Below are 12835 nucleotides of genomic sequence, written 5' to 3' on the forward strand. Positions count from 1 at the left end.
GGGAGACACCCTGGACAGGCCGCCAGTCCATCACAGGGCCGACACACACACATAAACACACACATTCACACCTAGGGACAGTTTAGTGTGGCCGATCCACCTGACCTGCATGTCTTCTGACTGCGGGAGGAAACGTTTGTGACCATCTTGAACAATTATTATGTCACATCAAGTGGAAGGAAAAAGGGTAAAACCCAAAATCTTGAGACAGCGCCCTCTGTCTGTCACTGTACGTTTGGCGGAATGACGCGACCGCGACCTTTGTCATCCGATGACAAGCCAACCGTGCCCTAGGACTCTGAAAAAGACATTCAAAAAAACAAAATAACTAAAATATCTAAAATAAAACATCTACCTAATCGAAACTTTTTGCCTGTCAGTCTGTGGATGTGCAGCCTCCTAGGCAGACCCTCGCTTGAATGCGACCGAGTCTGAAATAAACTGGCACTCTCCATAAAGATAACGTTTGCTCTGTGTCCATTTTGGTCTGAACCTAACCCCGTCTTCATCTTCACCGTATAATAAAGCTTTATGATCGCGCACGCGCGACTCACATCTTCGCTCGACTCAGATCAGGCGGCGACAAGAACGTGTCCCTTTACTATAACCGCCACATGTTTTGCATTATCGAAATTCATTTAATAACTTTCGATCACGTCGCCGCCCGATCCGAGTCGACCACCGGGTGCGAGTGGAAGCGCGAGCGTAAACGGTTTACCCAGCTTCGCTATACTATGAAGACGAAGACCGGGTTGACTCGGATCGGGCAGCGACACAGCAGCAGCGTTGGTCGAGCGGGCTAGGGGGCGAATGAAGAGGGGGGGGCGGCGGTGGCGAGAACAACCGTTTTTCGGAGGTTTTGAATCACCACAACCAGGGCGGGTTCTTCTTCATTCAGTCATACCTGTGCACACAAAACATTACACACACAAACACACAGACACACACACACACACACACAGACACACACAATAAAGCAGTAGCAGAGGGCACTGCAAACAGTCCGTTTTAAGTAGAGAGAATAAAACCTTCCTAAATAAGTGGGAGTGGATCCCGGATCCCGGATCCGGGAGTGGATGTGTTTTACCCATGTTCTTCCAAAAGATGGGATAACACTTCCCCCCAGCTCCTTCAGTAGTAACCGCAGGACCTGAACAGTGTCTCGGCCAGTAACGCGGGGTTATAAGACGTTAAAAACTGTTATAATGACGAGGATACCTGAAACGGACGCGTTCGAAGAAGAACTGGAACCAATGAAACGGTCCCCCTCCGGTGTTAAGAGGAGGCCATTTGATCGGCACATCCGAGGAGTTAAACCGACGTCATTTGTTGCGCAACACGAGATTTTCTTTATGTGTTTGCAGACCTGGCCAGGTACGAGCGCAGACCAACGAGAATGAACCCAGGCAGAGCTGGCTGCTGCCTGACAAGCCTACGTGCAGGAAGGATTGGTTAATGTTCACAAACCCAGACACAACAGTCACCAAAACACCGTGTGTGTGTGTGTGTGTGTGTGTGTGTGTGTGTGTGTGTGTGTTTGCGCATTTATTCTTTTTTTTTTCCTGCTTTGAGAGCAACACTAATTCACCAGCCTTGAGGCGACTACATCCTGCCAAGGCAGGATATCAATACAAGGTTGATTTCCTAGACTAGAGAGACCCGCCGCTCTTATTGATCTGTATTGTATGAAAGGGAAGAAAGGAGAACACACTTCCTTTTTCTTTTTGAATCCCCCTGCTGGATAAAACAACACAACACAGGGATCGCTGGTTCGAATCCCCGCGTTACCTCCGGCTTCAGCGGGCATCCCTACAGACACACTTGGCCGTGTCTTGCGGGTGGGGAGCCGGAGGTGTGTGTGTGTCCTGGTCGCTGCGCTAGCGCCTCCTCTGGTCAGTCAGGGCGCCTGTTCGGGGGGGGGGGGGAGTAGCGTGATCCTCCCACGCGCTACGCCCCCCCGGGAGAAACTCCTCACTGTCAGGTGAAAAGAAGAGGGGCTGGCGACTCCACACGTATCGGAGGAGGCATGTGGTAGTCTGCAGCCCTCCCCGGATCGGCAGAGGGGGGCGGGGCAGCAGCGACCAGGACGGCTCGGAAGAGTGGGGTAATTGGCCGGGTAGAAGGAAAAAAAAAAGAAAGGGGGGGGGATTAAAAAAAAAAGATTTCAAATGTCAGATGCATCAATTTAAGGACCAAGCCTGGTGGTGAGAACAGGTAGCAAATCTCCACACCTGTCAAAGTGTGCATGGTAGTGTATGAAATCCTACCAGCCACAGCCAAACATCCAGCAGGTGTGAATTTTACACCCAGATGATGGTCCCCCCCCCCCCCACCACCACCACCACCACCACCACCACCACCACCATGGGTGCAGTGAACTAAATCCAAAAACAGATGGCAGTAATGCGCCTTCTCCCAGACAAGTAATGACTGCTCTCCTCCCCCCCCCTCCCCCCCCCGTGGCACCTTCCAGTCCATGTTTGATAAACAATCTCATTATGAAAATTGCATGTACCAGTGTTGGGAGAGAGAGATTTCCCAACCCACAACCCTGCCGCGGCTAAGCAGGAGAGGATTCTGGGGGCTTTATAAAAGAGGGTAGGTTTGATCCCGGGCACTAAAATAATACGGTTACATAAACCACCGAAACCTCAATGGCAAGCCCGGCGTTTGCACAACAATCCGCCTATTGTGTACTTCTGGAGTCACATACGTGACGCACAAATGAGGACTTCAATCGTAAACACGGAAAACGCAGATCCTAGTTTGACGGGGAATTTCTGCACGCACACACAAACGCACACAGGAACTCGACCGGACGAACAACACAATAGCGGCACAATACTGATTAGCTTCCTGCTACGGACCACGGACGCTAACTGGCTCACGGGGCCTAAACGCACCCAGACACGACCCCTCCTCTCCTTCCTCCTCTTTACACCGTTTGCTTCATCCATCTGCCGTGTTAGCCATAAACGGCGGTGGGTGATGGTAAACGGTGCCGGAGGGCGCCGACACGCGCTGGGGCGAGAGCTGGCAGAGGAGTGTCCAGCCAAATCCCCCGGCGCTGCGGCTCCCGCAGCCCGGCGTTACACAAAACTGCTGCGGCGTTAATCTTCGTCTGACTCTTAAGTGAATGAAATACCCCCCCCCCCCTAAACACCCCCCTCCCCCCACTCCTGTCAGATAAACCCACTCGCTCCTCTCGGGGCCTCGGCTCAAGAGAAACAAACTCCCTTTCTACCTCCTACCTCTACTCGAACCGGGCAGCGCGGAGCAGGCAGAGACATCATTATTGCCCCCCCCCACCCCCCACCACCCACCACCCCCGTCTGAACGGGAATGAAAAAAAGCCGCTGCGTGGGGCGGCTGAGATCAAGGTGCCGGGATACTTAACGTCTGAAGGGGGAACCTCGGTCGCAAAAACGTTCGCGCGTGCAAATATTTGCCAACTTGCTGCGGCCATGCGATGGCGGCGGCGGGGGGGGTGGGTGTAAAAACGTGGCTTGGAAGGAAAAGCGGGAGACTTTTCCCAGCAGGGTAACAGATCCAATCATCTGACACGGTCGAGGGATTGCACAGGATTGCATAATGGAGGGAGGGTATGTGAGGGGGAGATCCACTAGTTGGCCTGTTGTCTGTACGGACACGAGTGTTGCGTTCCTGCCACAAGTACACCGACAGGAGACGGGGACAGCAGGTGAAGTACTGCCTGCCTAAAAGTACCCATCTGATTTGATGCTTTCACCGCGAGTCGTGTATACCCTGCAGATGACTCGGGAGTCGTACCAGGCGATCTGGAAGATATGGAAAATATTATCGTCACAATAAATGTAGGGAGTTTTTTTTTGATTTTCTCCCCCAATTGTATCAGTTACCCTACTCGTCCGAGCTGAAATTGTAGGGAATTTTACACAATATCGATATATAACACAATACCTGCTCGGGTGCGAAGATACCACGTTTGAGAATCCGGCTGAGGTTGATCACATTGAACCGTTCGGTGATGTGATGTAAGGTGTAACACCAAACTAAAACTAGTTTTGAGATAACGCTCCCTCAGATATTTCAGACCTCATTTTGTGAGACATTTTAGGCAGCGGATTCTCCTATTAACTTAGATGGCCATTATGTTTGAGACAATGTTCTGTTTTAATCCGTTTTAATTTCTTACCTACTAATCATGGCAATGTTCTTTGACACAGCCGGGGGCGGAGGCGGGGGGGTGGGGGGGTGGGGGACAACATTTTGAGTTGGATGAAAAAGGACATGGAATTGACTATATCCCATCAACAACGTCCTGAGAACTAAAACCGTCCAACAGGGATTATTTTTTTATTACATGCGGAGTCGCTGGGCTGCTTATTTTCACCTGACAGTGAGGAGTTTCACCGGGGGGACGTAACGCATGGGAGGATCCCGCTATTCTTCCCAGTCCCACCTCCCCACCCCCCACTCCCAACCCCCGAACAGGCAGGCGTCCCGACCGGCCAGAGGAGGCGCTAGTGCAGCGACCAGGACACATACCCACATCCGGCTTCCCACCCGCAGACACGGCCGATTGTGTCTGTAGGGACGCCCGACCGAGCCGGGGGTAACACAGGGATTCGAACCAGCGATCCCCGTGTTGGCAGGCCACGGAATAGCCCGCCACACCACCTGGACAACCTAACGGGGATTCATAATGTACCGAGTGCTACCACACTCTGACAGACACTTTAACTTTGCAATGGTCCTACGTGTGTAAAATAACACAGGATGGTAGCAGTAAAAGGCTTCCCTAAAAAAACCCACAGACGACTGGTGTGTGTTTAACAACACTGACCTGGGACTTCATCTGAGCAGCCTTCTCGGGGTCCACGGCCAGGACGTGCTGGTAATGGCGGATGGTGTGCTGGCGGTCCTTGTTCTCAGCGCGGACATACCTCCTCAAGGCCTGCAGGATGCGGTGAGGCTATATGGGGGAGGGGGGCGATAATAATGGCAGAGATAGCCGTGTTGGCAAAGCCTTGTCAAAGAACAACAGGTCACACGATCCACACACAATGCACACACCGCCTGTGTGTGTGTGTGTCAGCGATCATCTACTGCATTTGGTGAGAGGATGCATTTCAGGACATTTCGTGCGATGAAAAACGTACACAAAGTTATAATAAAGTCACAAATAACTACTTCAATTTCAATAATAATATAACTATCAAAAACCAAATTTGCCATTCTTGCTATCAACCCCTCCCGCCGCCCTGCCCCCGATGCAGATTAAAGATGAATCATTCAAAAACTTGAGCCTCCTCTGATGTAACCTCATTCATCATGTGTCGGTCATCGTTCTCTCACATGACTCGGACATGCACTGTGTTACCCTCAATGCAAAACGGCCACCAAAGGTCATTTGCACCGCAGCTGATACCACACACTGTTAATCTTATCAACATGAAAGACCACCAAAACATTTATTTCATGTTTAAACCACTTGCAAGTAACGTGAGACAGAGTAAACCACTTTAAATAAACACGAACTCGAGCGCCTCAATCACTTCTTTAATCAGCACCCAAATACAGAAGCTGCCATTTCCCAAATGGAAGTGTGTGTGTGTGTGTGTGTGTGTGTGTGTGTATGTATATATATATATATATATATATATATATATACATATACATGTTACAAATTACTGCAAGTGAAGAAACTGTACTTTTGTATGGAAGCCCGTTTCCGCCACATTAAAAAAATAAAGTTTGCTTAATTGCAACTTTATTTCTTGGAATTCTGACTTTATTTCTTGGAATTCTGACTTTATTTCTCCCAATTCTGACTTTATTTCTCCCAATTCCGACTATTTCTCCCATTTCCGACTATTTCTCCCATTTCTGACTTTATTTCTCCCAATTCTGACTTTATTTCTCCCAATTCCGACTATTTCTCCCATTTCTGACTTTATTTCTCGCAATTCCGACTTTATTTCTTGCAGTTGCGACTTTATTTCTCGCAATTATGACATTTTTTTCGCCAATCACGCAGCGTCACCTCCCTTTTGAAATGACCAACAAGTACGAACGATCTCTTTACAGTTTTTGAGAAACAAGTCCATATTTCGAGACATAACCAACACCTGGCTATGGAATGCCCAGTTATGTGCTGAAGGAAGCATCAAAACACTATTAGATAAGAGGAATATGAAAAAAAAGAAAGAATAAAAGCAAGACAGGCATTATATTTGAGGGTTCAAATGTGATCGACTTTGCGCTCATGGAGGATTTCAGGATGTGTGTTTTTCAGGCAGCGGTAATCCATTCTCCTCACGATGAATTATAGGCCGGCAGAAGGTCTTTTGACTGAATGTGAGATTAGCCACAGGCTAGTAAGTGTCTGAGTGTTGCCTGTCAGGACTGTGTGTGAGTGTGTATGTACCTAAGTGCTTGAGCATGTGAGTGTGCAAGAGTAGACGTGTGTGTGTCTGTTTGTGCGCTTGCGGGCGAGTGTGTGGGTTAAAGTACAAGGGCTTGCACAGATATCAGTGTAGAAACCAGTAGTGGACGGATGGAGAGAACGTGAGAGTGCAGTGTCGGCCGTGGGAGGCAGATGAGGTGTGTACCTTGGGGGGGTCGGCCTGCAGGGCGGCCAGGTAATTCTCCAGGGCCAGGCGGCGCCGGTCATTGAGCATGGCCTCCACCCGGGCCAGGTGAGTCTCCACAAGCTGCTGTTTCTCACTGGCTGCCTCCTCCTCCAGGGACTCCACCATGGCCTCAAAGTGCTAAACAGGGGCGACGACACGTACAGACAAACACACACACACACATACATAAATGAATACGGTTGAGCCCGGTGTTGCTAAGCACAAAATAGTACACCAGAGTCCTTTTTCTACTACTTAAAGAGAGGGGGGGGGGCCTGCTTTCACCCGTGCTTGTCAGGGGAGCCCGAGACTCATTTAGAGGGCTCCCCATTCAGGCTGCTGGCCTAATTTAGCCTTGCAGTGATAAAGATAGAGCAGGCTGGGGATGGGGATCTTTTAATGGGAGAGGGAGTGAGGGAGCTGGGGCCCCTCTAAGCCTGTCGTATCTCACCCAAACAAAGAGGATGATGGGAGGGAAGTCCCAGGGGTGCGAGGATCAGTGTCTTACCTGGATAAGAGTCTGCCTCTCAGCCTTGGGCAGGTTCTTAGCCTGGCGCTCAGCCTCCTCCCACTCCTTCCTCACCTAGAAGTGGGGAGAAAGAGGGAGTGCGAGAGAGAGAGAGAAGGAAGGCGATGAGAGGAGATGAGAGACGGTGGTGCGGTGTATGGCAGATCACAGGTTCAACCCCGGTAACAATTTCTGTCTACCCTTAGGCAACCATCAAAACATATTTTATGCTTTTTGCACACACACACTCCTGTATGTACATCATTGAGGACCCCGCAATGACTACATTCACTCCCTGGACCCTAACCACCGGCAGCCTTTCGCACCAGCTATGTGTAAGTTTGAATCTAAACAAGTCGCACCATATAAGTTAGTTCCAACACAGAGCTAAGACAAAATGTACATCTACCCCCTACTCGGTGTAAAGTCATTCCTATATCAACCGTTGACATGGCGGAACGACTACAGAGACTATTAATTGATGACCCGGAGGAACAATTTCTCCTTGATTTACCCCGGCCGCGCATTCTCCGTGATGGACTGCACCCCGTTGACATGTTTGATGACTTTGACATGCACTCTCGATTCCGCTTTCGCCAAGCAGAGATGCAGAAGACGGGTGATTTACCGACTGCTGATTTACAACAGGAAACTGATAAGTCCATCACTTCAGGTTTGTGTTGCGCTGAGACACTTTGCCACAGGGGCATTTCAAAATTTAGTGGGGGATTCAGCACAAATCCACACTTAGCAGGAGCGTAAGATCGGGGGCTTTGGCATTGTGTCGGCGCCTGCATGATTATGTGGGATTTCCTGTGCAGCTGGAACAACAAAACAAAGTGCAGCAGAAATTCTACCAAATAGCGGGGTTTATTATCACCGTTTTCATTTCTGTCCGCAATTACACAGGTTTGACTCTCCTTTTTTATTTTTTGGGGAATTCTTTCCCCTCCTTTTTCCTCCCAATTGTATCCGGCCGCTTACCCCACTCGTCTGAGCCGCCCTGGTTGTTATTCCGCCCCCTCTGCCGATCTGGGGAGGGCTGCAGACTACCACATGCCTCCTCCAACACATGTGGAGTTTCCAGCCGCTTCTTTTAACCTGACAGAGAGGAGTTTCACCAGGGAGATGTAGCGCATCGGAGGATCACGCTATTCCCCCCCCCCCCCCAAACAGGCGCCACGACCGACCAGAGGAGGCGCTAGTGCAGCGACCAGGACACATACCCACATCTGGCTTCCCACCCGCAGACACGGCCAATTGGTTCTGTAGGGACGCCCAGCCAAGCTGGAGGCAACACGGGGATTCGAACGGAGATCCCCGTGTTGGTAGGCAACAGAATATATTGCTACGCTACCAGGATGCCCGACTCTCCTTGTTAAGCACCATGGTCGTGTGCAGCGATGCAACTTGCTAAGCAGAGATGGTCCACATGTTCAGGATGCTGGATAGTGACAAAGGAAACCACGGGGATTGTGGTCGGGACACACTGATTATGAATTTAACAAATCCCACATTTTCTTTACCTATCAGTGCCACAAGCACGCTAACAGTTCCCACCTGGTAATGAGAGGGAACTGCACAGCTTTTAGCTAATGTTACCTTGTTGAAATGAACCGCTAAGGCATGTGGTAGTATGCAGCCCTCTCGGGATCGGCAGAGGGGGTGGAGCAGCGACCGGGACGGCTCGGAAGAGTGGGGCAAATGGCCGGATATGATGGGGGAGAAACACCCCCCCCCCCGCAAAAAAAGAAAGAAAATATCTGCTTGCTATCCCTGTTGCTTAGGCCTGTATTAGCTCTGGTGAAATAAAAATGAATCCTTACAATGCTCATAAGGCTACATGTGCTCATGTTTGTGCCCTATAACGCCCCTCTATGCTTGACATTTACAGCGTTGGAATAGTTTATAGTGTCATGTGATCTATTTCCGGAGCTATGCTGACGTTGTTACTATAGAAACCGCTGATTTGGGTTCAATGTGGCAGGCGATGACGTCACTGCCTGCGACAATGTTTTGGCTAGTATCCTATTTACGGTCTACTGGTTAAAATGTAACTTAAGTCTCCGTGGTGCAACGAAACAAAGGTACAGCTTTAGTGTCAATCTAACTAGTTTCAATGTAGCAGTTAGTGTGGACTTCACACCCAAACGTACAACAGAGGATACGTTCAGCTGGTGCAACAGGCTGCAGAACTACATGTCTACTATTCTGTCCCTCATGTTATATGTTCGCATTCGTTAGTTCGTTTATTGATATAATTAAAATAGATTTAGCAAACGACTGCTTTAACGCTCTACCGGCGTCAGGAAGCTGAGGTTATTCCCAGCTCTGTGCTCAATACTCCCACCTGGTGGTAGAAAAACGTACATTACAAGTAAGTTGCGTTTTGGTCGCCATTTTGATTCGAGCATTCGGAGTGGACGGGTGGGCGACAAGTGCGTCTGTCTTCTCCTTCGTCAGCTGCCCTTGACACGGGATAATCTGTAAGTTCACTGCTGGATAATGAAGCTTTATTATACATTCCAGCTTTATGTAGATAAATGAATCGAGTTTCATCCTTTTATACCGCATGTACATGTTCGGATAGCATGAGCTAACTCACTGCTAACTTAGCGTAACCTAACAGTGTTTCTCAACCGGGGGTCCGCGGACCCCTAGTGGTCCGTGGTGTAATTGCAAGGGGTCCGTGAAAATAAAATATCTTTAAAAAAAAGATCCTGTGACATTTATAGAAATAGGATTATTTTACTCAAATGTGACTGAGACCTTTATCTACCTAAACTATAAAGGGTAACAGGACTTTTTTCTCTAATTACATCTGTTTCACAAGTGTAATTTATTGTATTTTAATAAGAGATCTCGCTCCCGTTTTGTTAAAAGTTACTGCATAAAAATTCTGTTGTTACATATATCTGAAAGTCACTGAATACATATTCTGTTTTGTTACATATATCTGAAAGTTACTGAATACATATTCTGTTTTGTTACATATATCTGAAAGTTACTGCATAAGAATTCTGTTTTGTTAACTATATCTAAGTTACAACTGAAAGCTCTTATTTTTGCCCCAAAGAGTGAATAAATGCTATAATGCAATTTAAAATACAGTTTCTACTGTTTCTATCAAATTGCAACCCCCCTCCCCCAAGATCAGGTGGAGGGGTCCTCAGGGTAGACCAAAAATACGCAGGGGGTCCAGGACCCCAAAAAGGTTGAGAACCACTGACCTAGAACGTCATTAGACGTTAGCCGCGTGCGTAGCAGAATTATTTTAGCGTTACATCCTTGACTCACCTGTTGTTAAGAAAATGACTTATATTGGTTAGAGAAGAACGTAATGATTTGATGTGTGGTGTATGTGCGTCTACACGGAATAATCTGTTAAAACATCTTTATATTTTCTCTGTCTGTTACAGTTTTACAAAATGGGGTTTCTCAGTAAAAGCTCTGAAGAACCCAACACGGCCTCTTGAGAACTTACTGGAGCCACTTGTGTAGCTCGCTGTCTAGGCTATGTAGAGGCATATAGCTGAGGGCAGAAGACTAACCTTGACCCTTACCTTAGCCTAATCCTAGTGCGAACCTTAACCCTAAACCCGAGGCCATCCATCCATTATCCAAGCCGCTTATCCCAACCGGGGTCGCGGGGATGCTGAAGCCTATCCCAGCAGTCACTGGGCGGCAGGTGGGGAAACACCCTTTACAAGCCGCCAGGCCATCACAGGGCCCGCCCACACACACACACACACACACACACACATACTCACACCTAGGGACCATTTCACGCCGACATGGGGAGAACATGCAAACGCCACACAGAGGACGACCTGGGACGAACCCCAAGGTTGGACTACCCCGGGGCTCGAACCCAGGACCTTCTTGCTGTGAGGCGACCGCGCTAACCACTGCACCACCGTGCCGCCTAAACCCAAGTCCTAACTCTAAAATAGACCCTTAAAACAGTGAGGACCGGCTAAAATGCCCCCACTTTGCAAAAATGTTGCCAATCTGATGGTGGAAAACTCAAAAAGGTCCTCACTAGAACACGAACACACACACACACACACATACAAACACACACACACATACAGTACATTTACCATTTTCTCTTTCAGCTCTCAACTCGCCTCGATTCTCTCATACACAAAACAACCACACCAACATCTACATTATTAGTTTACAGTAGACATCCAACACCCGCCCACTGTTAATATTCAGGTTTTAGTCAGCCTGTCCTCAGTTGTATAGATGGTACGTACATTTAATTCAGAACACAAGGCAATATTATCAGTAGTCCCTTGATCTGTTTGTTTTCTCTCTGTGTTTTTCCGGGCAATATTGTTTTGTTTTCAGTGCAATATAGCTGAATATGAATACGACACAGCAGAGACCTACTGTCTTTCATGTGTGTGTGTGTGTGTGTGTGTGTGTGTTTGTCTGCAGCCATGCTCCTTAAGAGTCCACACCGACTCATTCATGGTAACTTATTCTGCATTTGGGTGTCGCTCCGCTATACTGCAAATACAAACCATATGAACGGCACATCTTAACTGTGACCGAGGTGGCCTCGAGCGAGAGGTGCGCTCGCCTCCCGCTTCAAGGTCGGGGTCGAGATCACCCACCCACCTTCTCCATGCGGTTGCGGTGCCTGTTCTCCAGCTGCTCCTTGGCCCTCTGGAAGCGACTGTGCTCCTTGTCATCGGCTGGGGTCTCGAAGTAGATGTCCACGTCATCGGTGGGCGGCGGGGTGGTGGGCTCAGCTGAGATGGGAGAGATACAGCGGGTGAGCTGGGGACGTTACACACCTATGACCAGGCAGGCGCACATGTGTGGAAACGGACAAAACGGAAAGATAGGGGGCGACAGACCGAAGGACAAAACAACCCGGGGCTGACACAGGTAGGCAGAGAAACGGTTGAAGACAGACAGACAGACAGACAGACAGACAGACAGACAGACAGACAGACAGACAGACTGGCATGCGGGGCCGGCGGTGACGGCCGAAGGCGTAGTGGAGCGCTGAATCGAGTCGAGGAGAAATTCAGACGGATAGCGCTCCTCTCAGAGGCGCTTGTTATCCCCCTCCCTCCACATCTCCTCCTTCACCCCCCCCCCCCCCTGTTAACTCTGAGAGAATCTGACAGTCTTTCCAGTCGCGTTCTTTTCATCCTCCCGTCGGTTTTCTGCTGACAGGCCACGTCTCTGACATTAATGGAAATATCTCTCCGCCTTTGACGGCTGGGTCACTCCAGGGCAAGGCCGGGGAGGGGGAGGTGGGGGTGGGGTGTTCTATTTTGGCTTCCTCGTTGTACGGTCATGCTGGACTCACTGTGCATCGCACCGCAATTCACAAACGATGCTTCGGCGAACGGGAGACCTCGTGTCTTCGGTCCACAGTCAAAAAGCAGGAGCTCTTCTGCACGGGTGGACAGATGAGCACACTCTGTTCCTGCATGTGTGTGTGTGTGTGTGTGTGTGTGTGTTTATTGTATATTCCAAATGGGTGGGGGGTCCAGGTGGTCCTGGCTGTGATCGGCGGGCGAGGTGATAAATGGTGGTCTGTAGAGGCAGTGCTCTGTGAGCAGACAGACAGTTTGCTGACAGACAGACAGGAGCATGGACAAAAGTCAAAAGGGAATAGTGCAGCAGGAGGTAAAGTTAAAAAGAGAGAGGGGGGGGGGGGGGGAGTCCAGAGAGCCGATTTTAAAGT

At 49.2% G+C, this 12835-nt stretch overlaps 1 protein-coding gene across 1 annotated transcript in view; it reads right to left on the reverse strand.

Moving 5' to 3' along the window:
* aplp2 (amyloid beta (A4) precursor-like protein 2) overlaps positions 1–12835 on the reverse strand; it is a 94840-nt gene that overhangs the window by 8028 nt on the left and 73977 nt on the right. Inside the window, 4 exon segments of the mRNA XM_056283728.1 lie at positions 4826–4954; positions 6594–6752; positions 7123–7197; positions 11752–11885. Coding sequence (XP_056139703.1) covers positions 4826–4954; positions 6594–6752; positions 7123–7197; positions 11752–11885 — 497 coding nt within the window.

This window comes from Lampris incognitus, chromosome 7 (assembly GCF_029633865.1).
Source record: "Lampris incognitus isolate fLamInc1 chromosome 7, fLamInc1.hap2, whole genome shotgun sequence".
Taxonomy (NCBI): domain Eukaryota; kingdom Metazoa; phylum Chordata; class Actinopteri; order Lampriformes; family Lampridae; genus Lampris; species Lampris incognitus.